The 22,183-nt window shown below is 39.4% G+C and overlaps 1 protein-coding gene across 1 annotated transcript in view; it reads right to left on the minus strand.

Moving 5' to 3' along the window:
* NBAS (NBAS subunit of NRZ tethering complex) overlaps nucleotides 1–22,183 on the minus strand; it is an 852,905-nt gene that overhangs the window by 554,152 nt on the left and 276,570 nt on the right. The window contains exons 26-28 of the mRNA XM_033937554.1: nucleotides 11,369–11,502; nucleotides 5,759–5,821; nucleotides 2,381–2,503 (exon numbers count right to left, since the gene is read on the minus strand). Coding sequence (XP_033793445.1) covers nucleotides 2,381–2,503; nucleotides 5,759–5,821; nucleotides 11,369–11,502 — 320 coding nt within the window. The remainder of the gene's footprint in view (nucleotides 1–2,380; nucleotides 2,504–5,758; nucleotides 5,822–11,368; nucleotides 11,503–22,183) is intronic.

Genomic DNA, 22,183 nt, shown 5'->3' on the forward strand with positions numbered 1-22,183 from the left:
AGAAGGTGGTGGATGCTTGGAATGCTCTCCCAAGGAAGGTGGTGAACCAGAAAATGGTGATGGAATTAAAAAAAGTGTGGGATGAACACAGGGGATCGCCAATTAGAATATAAAAGAGCAAACTTTCAGAGTCTGAATCCAGCAATGGAGATGGTTTGGATAGGCTGGAGTGAGCTTCAACGGCAGCTCCAGTAGCTGGAACCTAAGTACAGTACCAGATAGACTGCTAAAGTTCATAGCCCAAAAATAACAAAGAACAAAATAAAGATTTTAATTTATTCATGAAATTGTAAGCATGTGATTACAGGGAAGACTGGATTGCCTTCATTTACTATGTTGGTTTGAACAAAAATTCTTCCTTGTATTAAAGAGTACACTGGGAATGACCACACTTCAACAACAAATATATTAAAGTCCCAAATATTTTTTATAATGTGTGAACTAGGGCCTCAGTTTACACAACTTACTCGACAGGACAAGCATGCATCATCCCTGGACCTAGTGTGCTCAGTGTAACAAATTATAAAATAGAGAAAATTGCACTCTGAAATCAATCGTGTGTATAATAAAGTACTTCCCAGTGTGCTCTGACTGCAATGAGTATGCTAATGTTCACAATCAAACTGGAGGTTCAACTGTCCAACCAATTCTTTCCCCTTGATCATAGATGACAATTCATTTAGAGTGAAAAAAACACCCAGCAATAAAAAAAAGTAGGGTTACTTATCTCCAAATGCACAAGTAGATAATCTGTAAATCAGACATCATTCATCCTGAAAAAAATCAATAGCTCTACGGAAGCAAGAACCCTGAAATAGTCTGGCCAACCAAGCAAGAGGAACAGAAAATCAAGGGAGTCAGGCTGACTCTCAAGTTGTCATCTATGATCATGGGGGAGAAAATTGGTTGGGACAGTTCCCAGGCAAAGCAGTTCCCAGGTTCCCAGGCAAGGAGTCTCATACATATTGGGTTATGGCCCCCTCCTCTTATATCTTTCTTAATACAGTTATTGCCATCAGCCTCCCTCATCTGATTCCAGGAGGAATCACTGATTTGCCCTATTCATGAGGGGAACAGTACTCTATATAAACAACCAACCCTATAACATCTGACTACATTAGTATGGGTGAAATAATAATATAATAATAACTTTATTATTCTATATCGCCATAGTCAAAAAACTTCTAGGCGGTTCACATTGAAGAAGGCTGGACAATCAGCAAATTTAGTTCCTTATTTAAACATCCTATCCACATAAATACTGATCTTATACATTTGTACATTCAAATATACTTTTGGTTTCATCCTGTCATGCGCTTACCGCACCTAAGGAAACAAGTTAACAAAACTCTTCACATCAAGCAAGACTGTTTCCGTGCCCTGTTAAGGAAGCTGGAACCGGTGCAGACTAGGTTACTCCAGATATTTCAGGTCATGCTAATAGGTCAAGATTTGGACACAGAAACAATTCCCTAGTGCTAAATATATGGAACAATTACAATTCTCAGCTCTTAGCATTTGATGTAAAACCCTCTAATGTCAAATTGCAAATCGGCATTCTTTGTACCAGTGGGTCTCAAACTGTGTGCCTGAAGAGATTCCAGAATTTTACTTTCCCTTTCCTTTACAAAGTAGCGCTAGCATTTTTAGCACTGGCCACCGTGGTAACAGCTCCGACGCTTATATAATTCCTATGAGTGTCTGAACGGTTACCACCGCAGCCAGCACTAAAAACGCTAGCACAGCTTTGTAAAGAAGGGGGATTTATTTTTAAAAATACCCTTCATAAGTATACACTAGAATAGATGACATGTGTGTTGCGTACACAAGAGTGTCAATATTATGAGTGTCTGTGTGCATAAGGATACAACCACCCAGACAAGCGTCATTCTTTGATGTGATTGGTCCTTGAAAACTAATAGCAAGTAATTTAATTTTATTTTTTATGCAGTAGTTAGCCCAACTTGAATAACAAAGCAATGAAGGCTTTGTTACCGTCTTGACCTTCTTGTCTTTGCAAACTTAGATTTTCAGCTCTGACAAATTAAATAAAATAAAAAAAAAAAAAGAGAAAGACTGTAGATGGTGGATGATGAAATGCATGTTTGTCTGTCGACTATCGAGCTACGTTTTGAATTTGCACTCAAAAACAAGAACATCCATAACATTGATTAATAATTCTATTCTATCTACTTTAGTTTCATTGTTGTTATAATTACCCATCCATGCTTAAAGAATTTTAAATAAATAGTTCTCAAATTTTATTTTTTGTTGGTTTTGCAATTTTATTATATCAATTATAATATGCTGCAAAAACATTTGGATTGTTTTAATGCACCAGAACTAAAAAAACAATTGAATTAAACCATTCTTTACTCACTTGCGTCCCGTGTGTCTGGTCAGTTGAATTATAAGCTTATGAGCCTCCTTTGGACTGGTCCGAGTCTCTTTCACAAATGAGATGGGTTTCTGAAGACCATGTTTCTCCAGGAGTTCAGAAACACTAAAAAAGAAGAGCCAGGATATAAGTTAACAATAGTATCTTTTTGTTCAGATTTTCACTTAACTAAACATAATTCTGTTCAATTAGCCTTTACTTTCCAGCACATTACTCCAATTACAAATATTAAATACCATAAAGCCTTTCAAAGCACACAAAAGAAAAGATTTAATAATAATGGTCTAGTTAGCTTATTCATCAAAGGGATATAATGAAGATACTTGTGGTAGGAGTTTTCTGAGGACAACAGGCATATATCCTTACATGTGGGTAACATCATCCATGGAATCCAGTAGACACTACCAAGTGTACTGTCACGATAAATCTTTAGGTAGGGCTGAGTCACGTGACAATGTGAGCTGCACGGAGGCGGGTCAGTACTGCTCCTGGGCCCCACTCTGCATCGCGTTAAATTTTTTGCCTTGATTTTCTGGCTTCACAGCTCCACATTAGCTTGCTCGGATTAGCCTTCCATATGGACAAATATTTGAGTCTTACTGATAGTAGGATGGCTGGCAAAGCGGTGAAGAAAATGAAAGAGGTGACTAGGGACTCTGTGGACAAAATGGTGGTGCCTGCTGCAGGCTCTGCGGGAGAGTTCTCAATCGCTCAGCTCACGCAACTTACCTGCGCTGTGAAATGTGTGTTGGAGCCGCAGCTGGAGAAACTCTTGTGCCAACTGGGCCAGGTTGAATCACTCTTGGCTGACACGGTGCGCCGCACTGGATAACTCGAAAATAGAGTCTCCACGTTGGAAGAAACGCAATTAGCAGCAGCCCCCCCACAATAGCAGCTCTGGAGCGGCGCCTTGCCGATCAGGCAACCAAGTTGGAAGATCTGGAAAACCGCTCCAGGAGGGGGAATCTGCTTCGTGGGGCTACCGAAGTCCATCCCAGAACAGCAGCTGGGCTCTGTACTGGCCACCTGGCTGCTGAAAGATCTTGCTTTGCCTGCGGTCATGGGGTCTCTCTGTTTTGAACGGGCTCATTGGCTGGGCCAAGCTGTGGAGGGCAATCAGCGATCGAGGACAGTCATTGTGAAAGTGCATAATTACCTACACAAAGAAGCACTTTTCCATCATTACCGGGAGCGCAGGGATGCCCCTCAAGTACAAGGAACATCTTGTTCAGATTTTTTCAAGACTACTCCCATGTGCTACAGACCCGTAGGAAGAGATTCCAGCTTCTTTGTGCTATGTTGGTAGAGAAGAAATTGTGTTTTCTCTTTCTTTACCCAGCTACTCTTAAGATTCATCTGGATGGTGTCTGGAAAATATTTGATTCGGTGGACAAGGCACAGGCTTGTTTGGATGCTTTAAATACTTGATATGCTTGCTTTCCTTCTACATTTTGAATTCTGCTTGGTGTGAATTTTCTCATGCACTATAATGTGGGAGATGATTTTTTCCATGGTCTCTAGCACTATGTTATGCATTTCTTTCACCATGATTTGAAGGCTCGGGCAGGTTTTCCAATTTAGAAGGGTGGGGTCCTACGTCTAAGTGTGTCTCTTCCAACAGCATCGCAGACGCTGGTAGGTATGGTAAGGGGTATGGATGTCTTGGAGGGGGAAGGGGTTGAGGGTGGTGGAAGGGGGAGGGCTTTCTTAGGGGGGTTTCTCTTGGTTGTTTTTTTGGATTTTCTTTGGGGGGTTTTTTCTTTGCTTTCTTTTAATCATTTGGGCTCTTCTTGTCTGTTCTGGCATCAGGGACAGGATCTCTTTTTCTCTGATGGTGGCTGCAAGGGGGGAGGCGAGGGCTGGGCACCTCCACCCCGAGTACTGACATGTTTCTTTGGTGCTCCTTTTCTTCTCTTGAGTGCTAATACTACAAAGCTTATCTCATGGATTGTAGGGGGGGGAATCACCTCTCCAATTAAGCGTACCAAAATTCTCTAGGCTTTACAAATACAAAGAGTAGATATAGCCTGCTTACAGGAAACGCGCTTGTCAGATGTGGTACACTTGAAACTACAGCGCTCCTGGGTTGGGGAAGTACACTTTGCATCCTTCGGGGGTCGACATGGGGGCGTGGTGGTCCTGGTGCGCAAGTCTTTACAATGCATGATTCAGTCGTTCCACAAAAATCCCGAGGGACGTGATTTGCTATTGCGCCTTAGTCTACGGGGGCGAGACTTCACGTTGGTGGTGGTCTATGGTCCGGCGTACAGGGATAAATCCTTTTATAGAGAGCTCCTCCGTGTTTGTTCCACTCAACCTGTGGCTAATCTTATTGTTGTAGGAGATATGAATATGGTTATGGATCCTAGTCTGGAAAGATTGACCAGTTGCCCTTCTGAGGGAGAACTGATGCCTAATGATTTGCAGTCTTTTGTCGATGCTCTGCATCTTGTTGATGCTTGGTGGCTCCTTTACCCTCAAGAGCGGGATTACACTCACCTCTCCAGGGCCCATGGTACCTACTCACGGCTTGATTAAATATTGGTTCAACAACCCTTGTTTGCTTTGATATCTTCCGCAAAAGTGGACCCTGGGGAGGTGTCTGATCATTATATGATATGGATGGAGCTGGATTCACAGGTGTATTTCCACCAGCAGAGGGGATGGAGGTTTCCGGCTTATCATTATCGTGACCCCAATTTTGGGCATTTTTTACAGCGTAAATGGAACACCTATGTAGAAACTAATTCTCAGCATGCTGAGGATCCTTTATTGTTTTGTTTTGCTGGTAAGGCGGTGATCAGAGGTGACATAATTGCTTATGTAAGTGCCCATAATAAAAGATTTGCGGCGGGTATTTTGCGTTTGTAAAGGCAGGTGGCAAGAGACAAAGCTACCTATAAACAGACACCCTCTTCGGCCAACCGGGATGCCTTGAAGGCTACCCAGTTGGCGTTGGATTCCTTGATTCATGACCGCACCTCTCCCATGTTGCTGTACTGCAAGGGGAAATGAAAAGAAAATAATACCGAGAAGGCACAAAAAAAAACTTCAACAGTCAGGAGAGACTGAAAAAGCTCCGTTAGAAATTTAGAACTGATGATCACACTTCCCAAAATCGGGTAGGGAGGCACCTAAACACAAGTGGTATGGGCACTGCCTAAAGATTTAAAATGACAATGCCTTTGGCAGTGTCCATACTTGGTTCCTTGGATGACGTCACCCACATGTGAGAATATTATGCCTGCTTGTCCTTGGAGAATCATATTTACCCATAAACAATTTGCAAAAATCCAAAGTATGTGACAAACATTTAATTTTTTTAGTCTAATCATATTAACTGTTAAAAACCTGTCTTACCTGAGAATGTCTTCCAGTTGATCCACTTGGTCATGAAGTGATTTAGTTATGTCTGTTTCACACCTGTGATGGTTAATAAAGATAAATAAACTTGATTGATAGAAAATTTTCTTAAAAAGTACTGGAAAAATAACTAAACTTAACTTTCACGAATGGTGGCATCATCTCTGTACAATCAGAAAATACGAAGAAATACAGTACTCCCTTGCGAATTTGCGGTTTGCGGACTCAGTCTTTAACAGTATTTTATGACCGCTTCTTCCGGGAACTAAAGACAGGATACACCAATCAGGAGCTGCTTTGACATACTATCTAGCATGTCAAAGCAGCTCCTGTTTGGTGTAGCCTGACTTTAGTTCCTGGAAGAGGCGGTCAGAAATGACTAAGAAGGATCCTGCACCCTATTTTAAACACCCGCCGCTGTCCCAGCTTCCCTCTTCTGCCTCTCCTGCCTCCGATATGCTCCTAAACCGCATTCAAAGTTTTTTTAAATTTGCGGGTGCTCCTGGAACAGAACCCCCACAAATTTTGAGGGAGTACTATAATAGCGTTCAAACAAAATAATATTGCCAGTTTTACTTTGACTTGGGCTCCTCTTGATGCATTCTGTAAGGACTTGAATATTAATCTCATATGACTCCTTTATATCTCCAAGTTGTGAATTTGCAGCTTAATTGTGCTTAATTGTGTTTTTGTCGTATAATTTTGTTGTATACTTTTTGAAAAATTTCAATAAAATGTTGAAACAACAACAACAAAAAAAAAAAGTACACAACTCAAAAATGGATTTCAAAGACAAAATTTTATAGGACTTTTTTTTTTAAGTTCCAATAAACTCATCTTTATTAAAATGGAATTTTACAGAAAGTAACATGAACAATTTGCCTTTTATACTTCATGTACAAGAGAACAAGGAGAAAGAGTCCCTCATGGATGTAAACCAGTAAACGAAACAAGTGAGATATAAAGAATATCCAAGATGACTCTTCTCAAGAAGAGTCAATTTATTAAATGTGGCACAACAGAAGGATGACTCAACATAAGCCTGTGTTTTGGCAATATTGCCTGCATCAGGAGTCTATTCCACTATACAAGCAGTAAAAATAATATATGTACAGTATATACAGGTAGAAGAGATCCTTTATCTGAAATTCAAAAAAACGAAAAGCTCCGACTGCAATTCCAGAAAGTGTTTAAATCATGGCTCTCCTATTTGTTTAAAGTGTTCCTTCTGCCTGAGACCCTGGAGTGTTTGGAAGATAAGTTTATTCTTTAGAAGAGGATGGATTAAGACATCCTGGTTTTACTTCCATTGCTTTTAATGGAAATAAAACCCAAATGTGTTAATCTGTCCTCTTTTTTTCTGGTGCCTTATGGTAACCTTCTACCTTTCCAACTCCTCAGCATCAAAAGTTTCTAACCACAGATGTTTCAATGCTTGCCTGGGGAGCTCATCTGGATGGTCTACATACTTTTGAAGAGTGTGGTCTCACCACAAGCAAAACCTAAATATTAATCTTCTTGAGTTACGGGTAATAGGCAGCACTCTGAAATCATTCTAGGACTGACTATGTACTCTAACAGGTATAATTTGTCTGCACAGACAACCAAGTTGCCATGTTCTATCTGAACAAGAAAGCAGGAACGGGATCTAATTTGCTTTGTACATAAGCAATCAAAATTTGGCATTTGACAACAGCTTGTGGAATACTTCTCAGGGCAGTTTATTTAGGGGGGGGAACAGAATGTTCTTGCAGACAAATTGAGCAGACTTCATTAGCCTCACAAATGGTCTCTCAGCACATCTGCCTTAAATCTGATTTTCTCTCGATGTGGAACACTGGACATAAGAGATCTCTTTGCTTCCCCTCAGAACTGCAAGCTGCCACAATTCTATTACAGACTCTTTGCCCCCAACTACATTGCTTCAGACACCTTTCTGCTTCATTGGAGAAACTGTTTCCTCCAAACCTCTGATAGGGAAAACTCTACTCAAACTTTGCTAAGATTGGGGCACCATGATTCTAATATGTAGATAGTAAAAACAAATAAAGCTGTCAAATTTCACATTGAAATTCCAAGCAGTTGCTGAGAAAAAAGCAAAAATCTCCAAGGTTTACTTTTTTTTTGCCTCACTCTTTATATAGAGGTTTTTGTTTTGTTTTCACCAGTAGCTCAAGGAAGCTAAATCTCCCTTCCATAAAAAATCTGCAATATAAACGTGTTTTCCACTCCATGCTCAGCTTTCTAGATGTAAAAACTTGGAATGACCTTACTGAAATGACCAGGACGGACCCTAACTATACCATATTCCGGAAGAAACTGAAAACTCATCTATTTGACACTTAATCACTCTCCTCCCCACTCCACCCCCTCCTACCCTCCTCTTCTCTTCTCCTACCCCTCCTCCCCCTTCTCCTTCCTCGCTCCCCCTCTTTAAGTCGCCTTGAGCCTACCTAGGTATGAGCGATGCAGAAATACAAGATTAGATTAGATTTATATGAAACTTTGAAATAAAAATGACAGAGGAGAGATATGACAAGACATACTTAAATGCCTCCATAGCATAAATGCACTTGAGACAAGTCTTTTCAATTGAAAAAAAGTTCTGGAGTTAACTGGATAGAGGATGAAAATGAAAGGGTATAGAATAAGGAAGGAGTAGGAGTGTGGAATATCAGCCTAATGGTTAGTGCAGCGGGCTTTCATCCTGGTGAATTGGGTTCAAGTCCCACCACAGCTTTTTGTGACCTTTAACAAGTCACTTAACAGTACTAAACTTAGGGCCCCTTTCACAAAGCCACAGCATCACTACCATAACTTTGTAAAAGGGGACCTTTAAATTGTGACCCTGCTAGGGATAAAATACCTGAATATAATGTGTACGGCGCTATAGAAATGATTAGTAGTAGCAGTAATCTAAGAAAACACATCTTTACAGAAAAAGTGGTGGTCGCATGGGAAGATATGGCATTGAACACAATCTGAAATTTTAAAAAACGCATGTAAATGGTATCTCTAAGGGAGAAGACAGGATTACAGACAGTATGAATGAGCAGATTTATAAGGCCATATAGTCTATGTGTCGTCATTTTCTCTATTTTCATGTTTACTATGTTCAGTAACTTCATGGTGTATCCCCTAGACCTTGTACTTTTTGAAAGTAAAAACAGTCAATTCATGTTTATCAATTCCACTCCATTAAGAAGAAGAAAAAAAAATTGCACTCACTGTGCAATTAAACTATGAAACTTGTTGCCAAAGGATGTGGTAAGAGTAATTAATGTAGCTGGGTTTAAAACCAAAAATAAATTTGGGCAAATTCCTAGAAGCAAAGTTTTTAGACAATTAAGGGAGGCCTAGGGAAAGACACTACTTATACCTGGTGGTAAGTAGCATGGTATCTTGCTATTTTTTGTGATCCTGCCAGGACAGTACTTGTGATCTGAACTGGCCATGTTTATAAATAGGATACCGGGTTGGATAGACCTTGGCTCAGTCCCAGTATGACAATTTTTATGTTTTTATGTAAGCACATGCTGATAATGCACATTAATTCCTGTGTTAAACAACTAATGGTAAACAGACCCCTAAAAATGAAAAGAATAAAAACATTCTGTATTCACTATTAATAATACTCAAAATTACTTTAAAGGAGGAAATAACTTCAAGAGCTCAACGAAACAAGATTTGGATTTTTCCTATCTTGTTTCACCTTATAGAACTATCATCAGTCATAAAAACATTTCAAATGCTTAGACATATGAAGAGCAGAGTATGAACTGCCCAGAATAAGCTAAGCACATTTTCAAATGCTTAGATACATGAACTTAATTGATTGTACTGCTATACAACTTTAAAATGTCAAGCGTAAATTAATTAAAATTTAAAAAGGGTTTTTTGATGACTGATAATAGCTCTATGAGGTAAAACAAGATAGGAAAAACCAAAATCTTGTTTCATTGAGCTTGTGAAGTCTTTACCTCCTTTAAAGTAATTTTGAGTATCGTTAGTAAGTAGACAAAATAACAAATACAGAATCTTTATGGCTGAGCCATTTTTTTTTGACGGTTGGATTGTATATATCTAAGAATTAAAAAATGGCATGTTTAATTTTAAAAGCAAAATTGGTGGATTTTATTTTTCACAGATTAGTTCCTCAGTTTGGTTTCCTATAGGGAAACAGACCTCATAAATTTGATTCTTTGTAACTTCCCCCAACAACCCCCCCCAAAAACTTACATAATGTGGATCATTTAACCAATTTGTCCTATAGTGCCTCACATGTTCTGAGTGCCTTCAACCCTCCATGATATTTCTAGAGTAATATTTTCTTTTAATCTCCTTTATGGAAATCAGATCAGTTCAGTCCAGTTCATATCACAGAATTATTACAGGTCCTCACCAATGCTACCAATATGATTTCTTGCCTCTTTATTATATTGAAACACTCTCTCTTAAAAGCACGCACCAAAGGAAGAGATAAAGGATCAGGAAGTATTTGCATAACTTCCTTATAAGTGCCTTTCTACTGCAAATGCAAGCAGTGTCTTACTTCCGGCTCACCACATAATTGTTTCCCACCTTTATAGGACCCCCAGGGACCCCTGAAGAAGACTTTTTGGCGAAACGCAGACTAGATCCTTTAAGGATTTTATGTGGATGATTTATTTTTCTGTGGATGAAATTATTTTATGTGGATGATTTCAGTGTACCTTTGGAACTTTGACACTTTCAAATAAAGTCCATTTAGGAACATCGTCACTCCACAGAGTTTTTTTGGTTTCCTTATAAGTGCAACATACATACTAAGGGGTCCTTTTATTAAGCTGCAGTAAACACTAATGGGTGCTTACCACAGGTTAAAATGTACTACAGAGGGGCGTACTCAGGTTCATGCAGTAGTTCTGCATTTGCATACACTATCCATGCGCTAAAAATAGTTTTTATTTAGCAGCATTGGTGGCGGGTCTGTTGTCAGAGATTAGGCATGTTCAGCGATAATCAGTTAACGCAGATATGTTGCCATGCGCTAACCAATTAGTACATGATTAGTGCATGAGCCCTTACAACTTACAAAATAGGTGTCATTAAGTGCCCATGCATGAATGGCCACGTGCTTAGAGGAAAATGAGCATGTGGCCATTATTTCCAGAATAGAAAAATTGGCCATTTCTCAACAGTGTTAAAAGTGTCCTTAGCGTGCAGGAAAGACCCGTGCAGGGGAAAGCAACAGGCCACATTTTAGCGCTGCTTTGTAAAAGTGCCTCTAACTGGTTTTCACAATACAAAACAGACGCATCCTTAGCGTGCATCCAAATCTTATAGCATGTACTCTGTTTCTTCTATTTTAGCAAGTTTACATCAGAATATACTGTAGAATTAAACATTTCATTGAACAAAAATATTAACATATATATTCCTAATGATAAAACAAAGTGATAAAAATTACACAATACAGTAACTGCTTGTTTTTAAGTCTTTGAAAATCTTGTATTCTTCTCCTGCTTACATATTTAATGCCAATAAATATCTATGCTATGATAAAAAATATTTGCAACTATCATTTCACAGTCTAACATTTCTCAAATAAAGGTTTCAGTCACTTACCCATATCCTCTTTGTGGAAGACATTCCAATATATCATAACAAAGAGAGAGCTGGTCATTTTGTTCACAACTGTAGATGCATTCTAGTGCTATCATCATCAACTGGTCCTGATCAGGGATAATTTTTTGCTGGCACTAGCAAAAGCAAAGCGCATAATCTTACACATTGGAACATCATTCTCTTCAGTGATTCACAGTTGGTTTATTCAATATTCTAGTTTAATTGTTCAAAGAAGAGTAACCAAAATGATAAAGAGGGTGAGGAAAGGCTAAAGAGGTTAGGGCTCTTCAGCTTGAAAAAGAGATGGCTGAGGGGTGAAATGATTGAGGTCTTCAAAATCCTGAGTGGTTTAGAATGGGTAAAAGTAAATTGATTTTTAACTCTTTCAAAAATTATGAAAACTAGGAGACACTCGAAGTTACATGAGAATACCTTTAAAAGAAATAGGAGGAAAATCTAGGTTTAAAAAAACATTTGGACAAGTTCCTGGTACAACATTAGCAATTGATGAGTCATACATTGAATGATATCCAATGACATATCATTAATACAGTTAAAGTAGGGTGGGAAGGAGGTAATTCAGAAAGATTACTAAATTTAAAAAAGCAAAGATGGATATTCTGTCTGAATATTCTGACTCCTACTGGCTTAAATGAAGAAGTAGAGTGGATGTCACTGATAAGATCTTCAAATTTAGAGTAAAGCTAAATTTAAAATGTTTGAACTTAAATGACTTATCAGTGATGTGATCTCATCAACTTACACGTTTCAGCAATGGAGAAAACATTAGGAACAGTGAAAGCATGATTATTTCTGGGCAAAGATCGATAGATTTTTTTAAACAGTGATCAATAATGTGATCTGTATTTGCAAAATGAATACCATGTAAGTAGATTTTAAAATTTGCTGCACGAGTAGAGGTAGAATCAGCTGACTGAGCGAGTAGGGTGGTTAAACACCACAGCCATCTTCGGGCAATCTGGATTTTGATTGGCTTGAATCCATAGCAGTAATGTTAACTGTTAAATTAAATGTCCGGAGTTTGAGAATGTTGCGGCCATTTTGAAATACTCAGAAACTGATTGCAAGTCTGGTAAGCAATACGGGGGCTCAATCATGAAGATGCTTCATCTAAATGAAGGTAAAATATACATTGTTTTAAGGCAGGGGTGTCCAATGTCGGTCCTCGAGGGCCGCAGTCCAGTCGGATTTTCAGGATTTCCCCAATGAATATACATGAGGTCTATTTGCATGCACTGCTTTCATTGTATGCTAATAGATCTCATGCATATTCATTGAGGAAATCCTGAAAACCCGACTGGATTGCGGCCCTCGAGGACCGACATTGGACACCCCTGTTTTAAGGGGTTCTTTACAAACCCGTTCTGTCGTTGCAGCTAAGAAATAATTACCACAACCCTGATGAAGTACACAAAACATGCATTCATGTCAGGATAGGTGTCAACATGAATAAAGACTGCTTTAAGATAAGTGCTACTTATGATTTGGATATCTGAAAATTCAATAATTTACTTTTTCACCGAGGAATTTATGAGATAAAATTAACTAAGAAAAATATAAAAGAAAAAAAATTTATATAAAATGCTTTATTCCAATAAGGATAAAAATACTGTGGAGTGTCATACTCTGTAACAGTAATCTGAAGATCCAACAGGTGCAATAATAAAGTTATTTATGAAGCTTTTCATGAATGGTGTTTTAATGGTTGATATTAAAAAATAAACATTTTAACCTTATTAAACAGTGATTGAAGATGTTCAGAGGTAAGACATCCTGTATTAGAAAACACTTGTTTTCCACACTGGTAGATAAATAAAAACATAAAAAACGTTCATGTGTAATTCAACAATTTTGTATAGAAAACAATATGCCCAAGTAAAATTCTATCATCATAAACAGTCTGTGCTTTAACTCTACTCATCCTTTGCTTCAACTGACAAATAAAACCTAGCAGTACCTTAATGTTCCTGCCAGCTGCAAGTTAACACCATGCACTTCATAACAGAAGGAGAGTCAAATATTCTTTGCACCCACGTATGCATACAGTCTATCCTGATCTATTCATACATAACTTCTGGAAAACAGAGATATGAAGTGTATATAACAAAGAATTGTGGGACATGCTTTATTTCTGAAAGGTTTGCTGCTTACATACTGCACCTTTAGGATAAAATGGAACAAGAGATGTAACTTGCTCAGATATACATCTTCAGATTTAAAAGCCACAATTGGATGAATGGGCTGTAGCTCAGGCCAAAACCTTTATGGCTGATGCTACTGCTCACAAGTTTCAAACCTGTACTAATTCAATTCTTTTGTGTGTGACTACAGAAAGAAATAGAAAACTGCCAACATGATTATTGGTGTGCTTTCAGGTGGTGCCAGATTGGACAGTTTTGAAAACTACAAAAGAGAGGCTTGACAAAATGTCAACAATGGGAGAATTATAATGCCTTCCTAAAGCAAGAATCAATATAACTTTTTTCTATAAGAGCAAAACACTAGTTAATGGCTTACTAATCACACTCAATGCAACAATCACAAACTATAGGTATAATACCCATCCCTAAAACAGGATTCCAACAAGAAAAACAATCTTCATGTTAGCATTGCCTCTGTGCATTCAACATCTACATTTAAATAAGTAACAGTTTAAAGGATTTAAAAAAAAAAAACACATCCTACAATCACTATCCAGGAAACAGCTTTAATACTGTGCCCTGAACTCAGTTTAAAGTGGCAACTGTAAAGTAACAGAGCAGTACCATTTGTTTTACAATTTTTTAAGCAATAATTAAATTTTCCCTGCAAGTCCATTAAAAGTGCTGAAAATTTGCACATTATTTGCACGTTATTTAACTGAACAAGCTGGTAGATATGTCTAGGAGTCCTGACGATTGCAGAAGGATGTAATCTACATCTTTCAACTCCACCTCCTTCCCCAATATGATGCACTGCCACCTTCAGTTTGTACCAAAGCTGTCGATCACCACTAAAATATAAGAAATAAGGAGGGGGATGAGGAAACCTCCCCGACAATACATTTCTGTTCTGCTCTGTGACAAATAAAGTGAACAATATTAACACATTATAAACCAAGGTGGAACTAACAAGCCACTCCACTGTGTGCAACTAGCACTACCACATCTGGAGCTGTTAAAGTCTCTTCAATTTCTACAATTGTTTTGTTTTGTTTTTTTTAATTCTTTATTTATTTTCAATCTTACATCAAGTGTACAAACATTAAAACAATACAGTTAAACATATCACTTGACAATCTTTCTACTTTATCTTATATTACATAAAATTACTACCCTTCCCTCCCATCATTTCTCTATTATTTTCCCAATATGTATAATAAAATAAAAACCTCCCCCTCCCTAACATTAGACGGTGTATATTTCAATAGAAAATGGTATTTACTCATTACAATAAGAAGTTAATGGCTCCCAAATTTTATTTAAATTCTTATAGTTCCCTTGTTGTATAGCTATTGTTCTTTCCATTTTATATATGTGACATAATGAGTTCCACCAGAAATTATAATTGATTCTACTGTAATTTTTTTTTTAAAGATCTGGTAATTTTTCATCCTACAGGAAAGAGAAGGCAAATTCTAATTGACAGGGCAGAGCATCAAGACTCCTTGACACATCTACCAGAATGAAGATCGAGGTAAGAACCTAATCTTCCATTCTGGTGCAATATATCTAGGAGTCCTAAAGAAAGGTGACGTACCAAAGCAGTATCTTACATCTAGAGCGGGACAGATGAGCCTGCTCTTAAAACCAAGGAACTAAAGGTGGTGTTCTCACTTCCCACTAGGTTCGTTCTGTAGAACTTTGCAAATGTATGGAGAGTAGACCATGTAGATGCCCTACTTATCCCCTCAGGCAGAACTGCCCGAGACACTGCCCATGAAGAAGCCACACCTCTGGTAGAGTGGGTCTCGGTAAGGCCGGTATCTGTTTGCTACAGCCAATGTTCACCGAAGAAATTGCTATACGGATCCATCTAGTGATAGATGCCTTGGAAGCTGGTCTGCCTTGTCTAGCTTGACGAGTTAGAATAAAAATATGGTCTGAGAGATGAAAATCATTGGTCTTTTTCAAATAGTGGAGCAAAGCTCTTCTGATATCTATCACCTGCAATAGCTCATCTTGCTTTGTCGGCTGAAATAAGGGGAAACGAACCTCCTAGCTAACATGGAAGGCTTAAACAACCTCCATCAGGAAAGAAGGGACCATACGCAGGAAAATCCCCATTTTTGTGATCCTGAGAAATGGTTCTCTGCATGAGCGTGCTTATAACTCCAAGACCCTTCTCGCAGAAACAATTGCCACTAGAAGCACAGTCTTTACTGTGAGATCCATCAGCGATGCCTGTTGAAGAGGCTCATAAAGAGCCTTATTAAATCCTTTCAAAACGATGTTAAGATTCCTTGACGGGAAAGGTTGCCATACAGGCAGATGCAACCTGAGCGTTCCCTTCAAAAATCTGGTCACGTCTAGATGTGAAGCCAAAGAATCCTCTTCTACTCTGGGTCGAAAGCACAAGAAACCTCCCACTTGTACAGACCACCACCATACCCTTTTCTAGTCCAGTTTGCAGGAATGCCAGGACCACCAAAACTGGAGCTTTAAAGGGTTCCATATTATCATTGGCACACCAGCGCTGAAAAGCCTTCACATAGTCTGCAACTGTCATGGGCTTCTTAGCAAAGAGTAGAGATAACTACTTCCGAGTATACTTTATGCATTAAGTCTGCATGCTCAAGAGCCATTTTGTAAGCCCAAAGTGTTCCAGATGCTCCATGGGAACTGGTCACTGACTAAGTTTTGGAGACCTGATCTGGTGAAGGACGTAAGAAGACTAGAAGCGGTCCAGAGGAGGGCGACAAAAATGATAGGAGGCTTGCGCCAGAAGACATATGAGGAGAGACTGGAAGCCCTGAATATGTATACCCTAGAGGAAAGGAGGGACAAGGGAGATATGATTCAGACGTTCAAATACTTGAAGGGTATTAACGTAGAACAAAATATTTTCCAGAGAAAGGAAAATGGTAAAACCAGAGGACTTAATTTAAGGTTGAGGGGTGGTAAATTCAAGAGCAATGTTAGGAAGTTCTACTTTACAGAGAGGGTGGTAGATGCCTGGAATGCGCTCCCGAGAGAGGTGGTGGAGAGGAAAACGGTGACTGAGTTCAAAGAAGCGTGGGATGAACACAGAGGATCTAGAATCAGAAAATAATATTAAATATTGAACTAAGGCCAGTACTGGGTAGACTTGCACGGTCTGTGTCTGTATATGGCCATTTGGGGGAGAATGGGCTGGAGAGAGCTTCAATGGCTGGGAGGGTTTAGATGGGCTGGAGTAGGTTTTTACGGAGATTTCGGCAGTTGGAATCCAAGCACAGTACCGGGTAGAGCTTTGGATTCTTGCCCAGAAATAGCTAAGAAGAAAAAATTTAAATTGAATCAGGTTGGGCAGACTGGATGGACCATTCGGGTCATTATCTGCAATCATCTACTATGTTACTATGTTTATGTTACTATGTTAAGACAATCCACATTTACTGGCAGCTTGATGTTTCTGTCTATTTGGAGATAAACTAGATCAGTGTACCACGCTCTTCCGGAGTCTGTTATGGGGGAAAACACCCTCCAGGGATTCAAGACAAAGTTGGACAAGTTCCTGATAAAATGGAACATACACAGGTGAGGCTGGACTCATTTAGAGCACTGGTTTTTGACCTTGGGGCCGCCGCGTGAGCTGACCTAGCAGTGGCAATTCTTATGTTCTTATGATGTGGCTAATCCATAGCCACTAGTACCTCCAGCCCTGGATGATTTGCAACTCTGCCAATGATCAGGGTTATCATGGACCACAGGGGATACAGCAGTCCTTTCACCAGCCATGGTTGAACTAATACATCCAAGTCAGCATTTCTGAGTTTGAATCATTGGCTGTAGAAGCAATCAACTTGCTTGTTCTGGGCTGATGCAATCAAGCACATTGTTGGATGACCCCAATGTTGAACAATGAGATTGAACGCCTTTCCGGATAATGATCATTCCCCTGGATCTAATATATGCTTGTACATTCCCTACTCCCACTACATGAGCTGTAGAGAGAGCCTGCAGATGAGTTTCTGCCCACTGGAACAACAACTGAGCCTCAAGTCACAGCTGAACACTTTTGGCCTCCTTGTCAGTTGATGAAAGCCACCACGGTGGCATTGCCTGAGAAAACCCCCAACTGCTTTGCCTTCCAGAGATTTCTCTATTGTCTTTAATGCTAGCTGAATGGCTTGCAGCACCAATCAATTCATGGACCATTTTCTCTGTGAGATTGTCACAATGGGAGCCTCAGCCATACAGGCTGGCATCGGTCATCAGTATCATCCATCAGGGGATGTGAAGATGCAAGCCCTTGGACAACAAGTCCATCTGGAGCCACTAGCATGACTGTTCTGTGCTTCTGCTGTCCAGGGAATCATCAGCTGGAGGGAATACTTTTGGGGAGACCAACAGGATGAGTCCTGGAGTGGGCACATATGAGACTTTGCCCAGGGAACCACTTCTATGATTGCTGCCACTGACCCCAGTACCTGGAGGTAATGTCAAGTCGTGGGGCTCAGCCTTGCTTTGTGAGCTTCTCTTTGTATAGCTCAAGAAGATATGACCCTGTGTCATGTTGAAATAGACTCCTAGGTATTCCAGGCATTGGGCCGGTTCCAGATGACTCTTCATGAAGTTGACTATCCAATCAGGTCCTGCAGGAGTCTTGCGACTTGATTCACTGCTTGCTCTCCTGCCAGCTTGGATGGCGTTTGATCAGCCAGTCATCTAAATACGGATGCACTTGGATCTCCACCTTGCAGAGATGCACTGCAACAACCACCATCACCTTGGTGAAGGTGTGCGGTTCATTGCCACCTGAAAGGAAGATCAGCAAACTGGAAATGTCTCTCCATGACATGGAATCGTTAATATTTCCTGTGGTCCAGGTTTATGGGAATCTGAAGACAGGCCTCCATCAAATTCAGGAAGGCCAAAAATTCCCCCCATAGCTACTGCCACAATGACCGAACAAATAGTCTCCATTTTGAAGAGAGACTCCATGCTGCATTTATGGACTTCAGATCTAGTGTTGGTCATCAATCATTTGAGCCTTTTTTGGGCATTATAAAGTATATGGAGTGTCAGCCTGAGCCCAATTTTATTTCAGGAACAAGCTCAATGGCTCGAATATTCAAAAGTATTTGCACCATTGCTCAGACCCTAGCCACTTTTTCTGGTCTCCCTGCCGGAGAATCCATAAAGAGATCAGGTAGAGGGCAATAGAACTCTATCTTGTGTTCCTCCCATATCAGATCTAGTACCCAGTGGTTCGAAGAAATCTGCACCCAAGCTTCCCAGAAAGTTGACAGCCTCCCTTCTATCTGCAGGAACATAGCTCCTTGGTGTCACTGTGTCTTCTTAGAGGCTGCACCAGCTTGAGAAACAGATGCTTGAGGTTGTCTGGTACTGCCAGATCTCTGTGCAGAAAGGCCTCCATAGTAATGCCAAGAACACTGTGAACCTAAAAAAAATTATCCCGACTGGCCCCTTTGCGCTCTGCTGTCTAGAAAGGACTTAGGACGGTGATCTGCCATGCTGGCCATGAGGTCATCCAACCCTTTACCAAAGAACATCTGCCCTTTAAAGGGAAGCCTGCTCAAAGTAGCTTTGGAGGATGAATCTCCCTTCCACTGCCTGATTTAGAGCATTCTGCGGGCAGAAATAGCATAAGACAAAACTTTGCTCATGACTATGATGATATATAAGGCAGACATGTCCAACTTCAAACAGGTCATGATCTACTTTTTCCAGCCATAAGTGCCGGTGATCTACCACCATGAAAATTAAGTTTCAAATTAGTTTCAAATTAAATTTTAACCCAATAAAGTTGAAGGATTCCCCCCACCCCATTTTTAAGTAACCTTCTGTCATTTACTTGGATGTGATCAGCTGTTAAGCAAATTAAGCAAAAACAAAACAGAGAGACAAAGATCCAGTAAGAGCAGCGAGAGGAAATGGAAAGCACATTTTTTTCTTAAAGTTTTATTGAGTAATAATTTTCTTTAACTGTCTTAATAACCTTCTTTAACTTTTATTGAGTAATTTGTGTTAAATTTAGGTCGAGTATTGATCCAGGCTGATCTTGCACAATCTTTACTATTTTGCTCTTGCTCATCTGAGCCTGTATTTCATCCACCAGCTTTTTGAAGTTGGGTGAATATTACGTGAAGGCCAGTCTCAGGGAATCCTGGAGATGTTCATCTGTTGTTAGAACGTTGTGTACTCTGTCATTTTCAGATGGGAAAACGCAGATTCACACAAATAAGTTGAACCGAAATAGGAGTGTACAGCTTTACTGCATCTTTTCAAGTTGAGAAATTTGTCTCTAGGAACTAGATTCCATGATTCTTGCTTATCATGGGTCTTGAGAAAAGTGGCATTTTTAAGAGTTAATATTTCATTTTCAAGAGATGGTTTGTTCAATGAGTAATTTTTACCGATAGCAGCTGCAGTTTTCTTTAATGTCCACATCTACTTTGAATGGGTATGACAAGTACTCCACAACTGTTCTAATTTTTTGGAAGTCACAGAATCTATTTTCGAATTCCTGGATAACAGAACAGATTTCTGTCACATACTTCTTTGTTCTGAAAAACAAAATCTGGATATTGTCCCAGATGGTCCTGTGTATTAAGAAAATTATCAAAAGTGTTGTTTACAAGGTCAGTCATCATTTGCTCAAATTTGCTCTTGCAGGATGAAACTGTACTCATCATCTTGCCAGTGCATTTGTTTTTATCTTGTAGTTCAAGGTTCATATCACTTAGTTCACCTGTAAAGTCAGTGAGAAATACCAGATCCCATAACCACTCCTCATCTTCCAACTCTGCTTGGTCATCTCTCCTCTCCTTCAAAAAACTTATTATTTAATTTAACAAATCGCAAAATCTTTGCAGAAATGTGTGCCTACTTAGCCACCTTACATCTGTGTGCAAAATGATTTCCGCTGCTACTTCATCAAGAGTAAGATTGAAAAGCCATCTTTGAAGTGATCTTCCATGAACTGAATTGACAATTTTGAATGTGATGTCCATGACAATCTTTGTATTGAGTCTCTTGCTTGCCAAAACTTGCTGGTGAATGATGCAGTGGCAAAAAAGGAAATCTGGGAAGTTGTCATGCTGTCTACAGAAGGCTATGAAACTCTTAACCTCACATGTCATTGCTCTTGCTCCATCAGTAGTGGAAGATTACACTTTGTCACAAAAGAATGGAAAGAACTGAATATTTTCTGACCGGTAGTTCTCCCTTTTAAAGAAATAATTCCAAGTAGTAGTTCTTTAACACTGAAGTTTTCAAAACCATCCGGATAAAGACTAGTAACTGGGCTATGTCTCTTATGTCTGTAGATTCATCCAGTTGGAGTGAGAAAGCAACACAATTTGAAACATCCTCCAACAATTGTTTAGTTGTGTCTCCACACATCTTTTCTATTTGCCGCACAACGATGTTTCTTGACAATTGTACATCTTGAATAGCAGCTATGATCTCTTTCTTATTTTTAAATCCTTCAAAAAGATTGTCAGCTGCTTCAAGAAAACTATTTATTTATTTATTTATTCATTCATTCAATTTTCTATACCGTTCTCCCAAGGGAGCTCAGAAGGGTTTACATTAATTTATTCAGGTACTCAAGTATTTTTCCCTGTCTGTCCCAGCGGGCTCACAATCTACCTAATGTACCTGGGGCAATGGGGGGATTAAGTGACTTGCCCAGGGTCACAAGGAACAGTGGGGGTTAGAACCCACAACCCCAAGGTGCTGAGGCTGTAGCTTTAACCACTGCGCCATACACCCCCCCTATCTTTTACAAATTATTTGCGATCAGGTTGCTGACCTTGAAGGATGCTATGGTTGCATTGAATGAATGTGACCTTGGCTTCGCCATCAACTGTTGCTGAGTAGACAATTTCGATTTAAGTTCTTTGAGCTTCAGTTTACGACTTTCACATTTAGATGGAAAATCAGCATCAAACTTAATTGTTATGCAGAGCCTTATAATGACATTCCAGATTACCCTTTTTGGGCAAGGAAACTGGGGAGTTACAAATTAGACAACAACACTTGTCTTTCACCATGATAATGAAGCAGTCCATTTCCCATTCATCACGAAAGTGGTAGGTTTTACTCTTCTTTAGAACACTCATCTTCGTTATACTGGGGTGGCTGGATGTAAGAAGGCCAAATCTGCTAAGTTAGTATATAAACACTGGCTGAATCTGGTCTAAAATTGTCAATGTCCTAAAGTATTAAAGATCAACAGGAACTGAAGACCTCTAGATGATGTGCAATACAAGGACTGGAGATGCCAAAACCACACATGCAGTTCTAAAAGTAAAAATAAAAAATCATACTGGCACTAATAATCAAATACCACCAAAAAATCATCAAAAAAACTCAAACACCTGTCCAGCAAACCAGATAATATCAAATATAGCCAAACAAGTTCAAATACCAACACATGTGATTTAATAAATTCTGCACACAGTGTAGAATCAAGGCAAAGGCTAAGCAAAATAAAATTGCAGAGACAAGCAAAAGTCACAGTGGTTTGAACAAATTCGAAGGCAAGGTATCTATGCAAGTTAGAACAAAATTGGAAAAGCCCACAAAAATCACCAAATTCTTGACACTTTGTTGTGTCTGCCCGAAACCATTTAATGAAAGCAAA

This window comes from Geotrypetes seraphini, chromosome 3 (genome assembly GCF_902459505.1).
Source record: "Geotrypetes seraphini chromosome 3, aGeoSer1.1, whole genome shotgun sequence".
NCBI lineage: Eukaryota > Metazoa > Chordata > Amphibia > Gymnophiona > Dermophiidae > Geotrypetes > Geotrypetes seraphini.